Here is a 6,792-nt window from a genome sequence, read left to right on the forward strand (position 1 = left end):
CTTTAACCCACTGAGCCACCCAGACGCCCCAAAAGCAAAGCTTTAAAAGAATCCTGAAGTACTCACTTATTTTATAAAGAAAAAAATAAGGGGGGGGGGCGCCTGGGTGGCTCAGTCTATTAAGCATCTGCCTTCAGCTAAGGTCACAATACCAGGATTCTGGGATCAAGGCGCATGTCAGGCTCCCTCCAAGGTGAAGAGCCTGCTTCTCCCTCTCCTGCTCCCCTCGCTTGTGCACTCTCTCTCAAATAAATAAATAAAATCAGAAAGAAAGGAAAGGAAAGGAAAGAAGGAAGGAAGGGCAGGAGGGAGGGAGGGAGAAGGAAAGAAGGAACAGAAGACAGAGAGAGAGAGAGAAATAACAAAAGAAAGTGAAGAAGTCAAGGAGAATCACAGCAGCGGGTGAATAGGTCTCTTCAGGGCTCAGTTAGATTAATCTAGCCAATGACGAAGAAAACATAGCTTTTTCCTTAGAAGAAAGTAAAGGCAAAACTTTATATAGAGCAGGGGCACCCGGCTGGCTCAGTCGATAGGACATGCAACTCCTGAACGGCGGAGTCTAAGTTATTTATTTATTTTTTTAAAAAAATAAAGATTATTTATTTATTTATTTGACAGACAGAGATCACAAGTAGGCAGAGAGAGAGGAGGAAACAGTCTCCCAGCTGAGCAGAGAGCCCGATGTGGGGCTCAATCCCAGGACCCTGGAATCATGATCTGAGCCAAAGGCAGAGGCATTAACCCACTAAGCCATCCAGGTGCCCCACGGAGTCTAAGTTAAAGCCCCACGGTGGGTATAGAGCTTATTTAAAAAAATAAATTAGGGGCGCCCGGGTGGCTCAGTCATTAAGTATCTGCCTTTGTTTTGCTCAGGTCATGATCCCAAGGCCCTGGGACCATGCCCCACAACAGGCTCCCTGCTTGGTGGGAAGCCTGCTTTCCCTCTCCCGCTCCCCCTGCTTGCGTTACTGCTCTCTCTGTCTCTCTTTCTGTCAAATAAATAAATAAAAATCTTTAAAAAAAAAAATTAAATAAGTAAATAAATAATGTTAAATCAAAGAAAGGAAAAGGAAAAACCCTTCTTACCTGGTTCATGCCCGCATTGGCGAAGAGCAAAGTAGGATCGTCCAACGGGATGGTGGCAGACGAGTGAACGTAGGTGTGCTCGTTCCTCTTGAAGAAATCTATAAATCGCTGCCGGATTTCACTTGCTGTTAGGGTCGAGTCCATCTTGAAAATAACGCTACGGAACTAAGCAGAGGGAAAAAAAGAAGGAAAATTCGGGGAACTGAAACTAAGAGATAAGTAGGCGTTACACAAGACTCCTGGCTTCTCAAGCCAAATCAATTCAGGACACAGAAAGCTGTTTGATCCTAAAACCTCTATGTTGTAACGTCCAAGGCTAAAATCATTATCGAAGCAAAACTTGCTGCACTAGCAGACAATAGTCCCACGTGTTCTTCCTTCCCATGCCAACCTCAATAGGTTCAATACACCAACACATCAAGTAGAGCAGGAGTGTTTCTTCGTGTGTTCATTTATTCCAAACTATGAAGATGTATAGCGCATCCTCTGTGCCAAGGCCTAGGCCAGGAATTAGGAAATGGGAATAAAAACCTGATGGTTTACCGTCCAGCAGAGACGCCAACTGGGGATGCGGGGGATGCTCAGAAGACCTGCGTTCCAATCCTGGCTGTAAATCCTTAATGGAGTTACTTCACTTCGCCAACACAAGGACAGGTCCATATGAGAATGAACTCGAAGGCCCCTTCCAGCTCTGTGTTCATCTACATGCCTACAATCGTCCCATTATCCCTAAAGTCAGGGTCTCTAGGTTTGGCCTGACCACCTGAGGGAGGCTTGCTGTCAACAGTAGTGGACCTGGGGATGGGGCCAGTTATACAAGGAACTGTCTGCAAGTAGGACGATACCTGCCTCCACCTAGCCTGAGCACCCCCCAGAACAACTGGCTGGCAGACGGCGACCTTCCCAGCTATTAGGTTACTAAGGGGTGAGGATGCTACAGCCACACTGAGGAGGTAGAGCTCAGAGCCAGTAAAAGAGAAAGGAGTTCAGAAGAGAGAGAAGCTAAGAAATGATACAACTTGACAATGTCAAAGCTCTTTCACACTTACTATGATTTCCCTGAGAGGCAGGTTGGGGAAAAGTGACAGTCCCTGGTGAGCAGGTGCCCATCGCCAGCATGGTACTACAGTGCCATCAGCACTGGCTGTCCAAAAAAATGGGAACCATCTGGCTGACATTAGTCTCTAGAATTCGAGACCCAACTCTAACCATAAATAAGTTACTGCGTCCCAAATTTCTTCTTTGGGTTTTTTTGTTTTGTTTTGTTTTTGAGAGATGAAGAAAGAGAGTGCAAACGCTCAAGTGCAGGGGAGGGGAGGAGAAGCCAATGTGGGACTGGATCCCAGAACCCTGTGATCATGACCTGAGCCGAAGGCAGACACTTAACCCACTGAGCCCGGTATCCTTTTTGTGTAAAATAGTAGTATCTAGGGACACCTGGGTGGCTCAGTGGGTTAAAGCCTCTGCCTTCGGCTCAGGTCATGATCCCAGGGCTCTCTGCTCAGCAGGGAGCCTGCTTCTGTTCCTCTCTCTCTGCCTGCCTCTCTGCCTACTTGTGATCTCTGTCTGTCAAATAAACAAATAAAATCTTTTTTAAAAAAAGTATTTACTCCGCCTATTCCCGGCTGTTGTGAGACAAAACCCACCTGACACTTGGAAGCAACTTGTAAACTGGAAAGCTCTAAAGGAACATGGGTGCTATTACTTCAAGTCACTTAGTGTGCAAAGTTGTTTTTTTCCCTTCTTCTAAGAAGATAAAGATGCACACAGTGATTCACAGTTAACCACAATTTCAAATGATTAATTCACAATTCAATCAACTACTTACGGGAACAAAAGCCCTTTGGACAAAAAGATGGTGAAACACTGGCTGAAAGAACCCGAGTGAACTAAAACTCCCACAGATAAGGACTTTAATGCCCAGGCAAAGGAGTGAAGGCTAGGGTTTTTAGAAACTTTGCTACACCCCATCCCTCCTCATCGTGGCTCTCAATCAGTCTTAATGGTGACAAAAATTAATGTACAGTGCCAATTCTGAATGAGCAACATCAGAGCAGTTTCAAAACGTTCACTGCTCCTCCTCTGAACAGGCTGAGGTAAATAAGCTGCATCCCAAAAGACTTGTAGACTTTCCATTTTGCTTACTCATTCAACATATATAAACGCATATTGTGCAAGGAACCAAGAATGAGTCTCTGCCCTCAACAGGGAGACAGTCATACAGAAAGAACTGCAAAATGATGTAAGGATCCGATATATATTCACAATATGCCATATAGAGGCGGAACTCTTAAAAGGCACGTCACCATCACAAATTCATTTATTCAATATATATGGGAAGGCTGTATAGTATTTATATCCACTGAAAAGTGGGAGAAAGGGTGGTCCTCAGATTCTACTTCCCAGCAGGGGCTGTAAAGGCCTGGAGTACCTTAAATCACAATGGCTTTTGGGTTTAAGACACCAGTCCTAGGACCTTTCAATGTCCTCTTCATTTGCCAAGTAAGTTGTCTACCTTACCCCACTCTTTTCCATTTCCTAGTTAACTCCTGGACTTTGATATAGCAATTCCGAAGACACTTACTTAAGGAAGCCTTCTCCTTCTTGACCAGATTCTCACTATACCTACCCCCCCCCCCCCACCTAGCTTCAGGTGTCTTCCTTTAAAACTTCTACACCCACTGGACTGCTTGTTCAACGTCCATCTCCCCCATCACGCTCTAAGTTCCACCCCCGTGAGAATCATGACTGATTTTTGCTCACCATACGGGAATAGCCTCAACATCTAGTCCAATGATTGCTAAGTTAATATTTCAGGATTAGGTATGATCCTTTAATAGCAAACTGCTAGCGAACCGGAAGCACACCGGGAAATGCACTCTCTGTTAAAGTACCAGCAGAACACGACGGGGCACACACAGTGCCTCCAGATAAACCTGAATAAGTACCGCCTAGTTTTAAGAATTTAGGAAATGGCTCACAGGGGAATTCCAACCTTCTAGCCCACCCTCGCACACACCCCCAACACACACAGAACCTCCTCGCCCGTCCCGAGGGGTTAAAACCCGAGGAGATAAAACCTCAGCTTTGAGCAGGTAGTCAATGGCAACCGTGATCCTCCCAAGGTCTTGGTCCTCCGCAAGGCCACCCGAGGCCACTCCGGCCGCAGCGCCCCAGGGGTCTGAAGATGCCGCTCCCGCGCTGCGCTGTAGCCCCAAGTCCACCGCAGGCCCTGGTTCCAGAGGCCTCGTGGGGCCTGGCCTCAGTGACCCGCTGGGGCGGTTGCGCTTTCAGGCCCACGACCTAGCAGCTCTAGCGACACCGCAAATCTCTCCGTCTACTTCTCCCGAGGGCCGCCTTCCCCAACTCCTACATAAGGACCCCCCACCCAGAGACCGAGGTTACCTGGTCCAGCAGACGCAGAGCGGCACTAGCCGCGAGCCACTACACACCGCAGCCTTCACAACCCGGCCCAGTCAGAGCGCCGCGATGGAAAGTGCACCGCCCAGCCTTATCTTTACGAGGTATTATTGGTCCGTCTAGATGCCAATCAATCTGAGCACGAATCAGCTTACTAGTTGGTTCCAGAAAGGCGGCTCTATGTCGGCTGATGCAATGGCCCGGAATAGAAGGGCAGGGATAAGTCACGTGACCGGGTAGGCTGCGGGCTTCTGGAGGTCGACATTTTGGTTTGCAAAGTCCTAATAGTTGACCTGGTTAATAACGGTAACCAACGACGTGTGTTTGTTAAAGGTCACGGCCTTGGTGTACAGTTCTGTTCATTGTGGAAATATGTTACTTTCGTATATAAAAGTGCATTCTATACATAAGGACGGCCAAGCTCAAAAGCCAGTTTAAAAGAAAAAAGAAAAAAAAAAAAAAAACACTTGAACTAGCTTCCCAGTTCACCCCAACTCATTAATCATTATCCCACCTAACATTTGCTGAACACATGTACAATGCGCCGGCACTGATGTAAACTTTCGAGCTAATCTTCACAACAATGAATGAGTTATAATGGAGTTACTAATATTACCTGTTTTTAACAGCTAAGGAGACTGAGGCACCCAGAGGTTAAGACAAGGACAAAACCAAGAAAGACAAGTGTTTGTTCTGATCCACATTAGCCCAAAATAACATATTCGGCCTAAACAATCAGAAATGGGTCAGCCTTTGTGCCACCACAATTAAAATGGAAAGCCAGAATTGTACAAGCTTATTTTCAAAATAAAGTGATATTGGTTGTAGTCTCAATACCTTTATTATGTTGCTGGAGTTGTCGCTATTAGGATAGCACCTTCACTCGTGAAAGAATTAGAGACACATTTACAAAAAATTTTTTTCATTTCACCCAACGACTGTCTCAATACACATGAAAAGAAATAGTTGAGACCCAAATGTAACATTTTTCTAAGCATTCTACTTGAATTATCCTGTTCTCTATGATCTGTTTCTCTTGTAGGTAATGCAAATATAAAATAGAAAGAAAACTATTTTTTTAAAGATTTTATTTATTTATTTGACAGACAGAGATCACAAGTAGGCAGAGAGGCAGGCAGAGAGAGAGAGAGAAGAGGAAGCAGGCTCCCTGCTGAGCAGAGAGACTGATGCCAGGCTCAATTCCAGGACCCCGGGACCATGACCTGTGCTAAAGGCAGAAGCTTTAACCTACTGAGCCACCCAGGTGCCCCAGTAAAACTTTATTTTATTTTATTTATTTATTTGACAGAGATCACAAGTAGGCAGAGAGGCAGGCAGAGAGAGAGGAGAAAGCAGGCTCCCTGCCGAGCAGAGAGCCAGATTCGGGGCTCGATCCCAGAACCCTGAGATCATGACCCGAGCGGAAGGCAGAGGCTTTAACCCACTGAGCCACCCAGGCGCCCCGCCCCCCCCCCCCCGAAAACTATTTTAGTGCAAGGCAAATTGTGTATTATAGGAAAATTCTTATTCTGGGCTAAGCAAATAGGCTTGCAGGTAAGAATAAGTGCTATACACATGACTTACTCTGAAGTAAAATATTGGCTGAACCTCTTGGGAAATGAGGAAGCTAATAGAGCTCAAGATAGTACAACTTAGATACTTAGTTTTGGAAATATGTAGTCCTAGGTTCTAATTCTCCCATGGCACCTAAAATATTTTTAGCACCCATAAAATGGACTTAGACCGTTCATTTATTTGCTATCAGGTCAAATGGCAATGACTGAATAGTTTTCAGACCATAAGTTGTTAAGAAATCACCTGATATATTTAAATTGAGATCCTGATCTAGTGGGTCTAGAAGTGAGGCCTGAGATTCTGCATTCTAATGGACTTCCACAGGTGCTGCTGATACCTATGCTGCTGCTGCTGGAGGAGGAGGATCACATTTGGAGTAGCGAGGGCATCAACTAGGAATGAGCTTCTTCCCCTATTTGTTCAGAGATAAAGATTTAAAAGTTTGACCTATCTGGGGGTTGTGTATTCCTCACCTAGTCATTCACCAAGTGGGTGTCTATTATGCTTTAGTCCCTAAAGGTAACATTAAAGAATGCAAATTGCCCTGCCCTCATGAAGTTTTCAGTCTAGCGAAGGAGCTGGATATTCAGCAAAAAATAACAACGTTCAATACACAAAGGACCCCTTGCTGGAGCAAAGGCTCAGCCTTTCGCCGCTAGCTACCCGGGCACGCGAGCCCGAGGCTGTGCCATCCCCTCCGCTGATTGGCTG

At 45.7% G+C, this 6,792-nt stretch overlaps 1 protein-coding gene across 3 annotated transcripts in view; it reads right to left on the reverse strand.

The window, feature by feature from the left end:
- AARS1 (alanyl-tRNA synthetase 1) overlaps positions 1-6,792 on the reverse strand; it is a 28,654-nt gene that overhangs the window by 19,249 nt on the left and 2,613 nt on the right. The window contains exons 1-2 of one of the 3 annotated variants that reach the window (XM_059153309.1): positions 4,492-4,630; positions 1,087-1,251 (exon numbers count right to left, since the gene is read on the reverse strand). In XM_059153309.1, the coding sequence (XP_059009292.1) occupies positions 1,087-1,230 (144 nt within the window). In that variant the 5' untranslated portion in view covers positions 1,231-1,251; positions 4,492-4,630. Of the gene's footprint in view, positions 1-1,086; positions 1,252-4,166; positions 4,188-4,491; positions 4,631-6,792 lie in introns of those variants that run through there. The other 2 variants (XM_059153311.1, XM_059153310.1) reach the window with 2 other exon arrangements.

Source organism: Mustela lutreola, chromosome 16 (genome assembly GCF_030435805.1).
Source record: "Mustela lutreola isolate mMusLut2 chromosome 16, mMusLut2.pri, whole genome shotgun sequence".
NCBI classification, from domain to species: Eukaryota; Metazoa; Chordata; class Mammalia; order Carnivora; family Mustelidae; genus Mustela; species Mustela lutreola.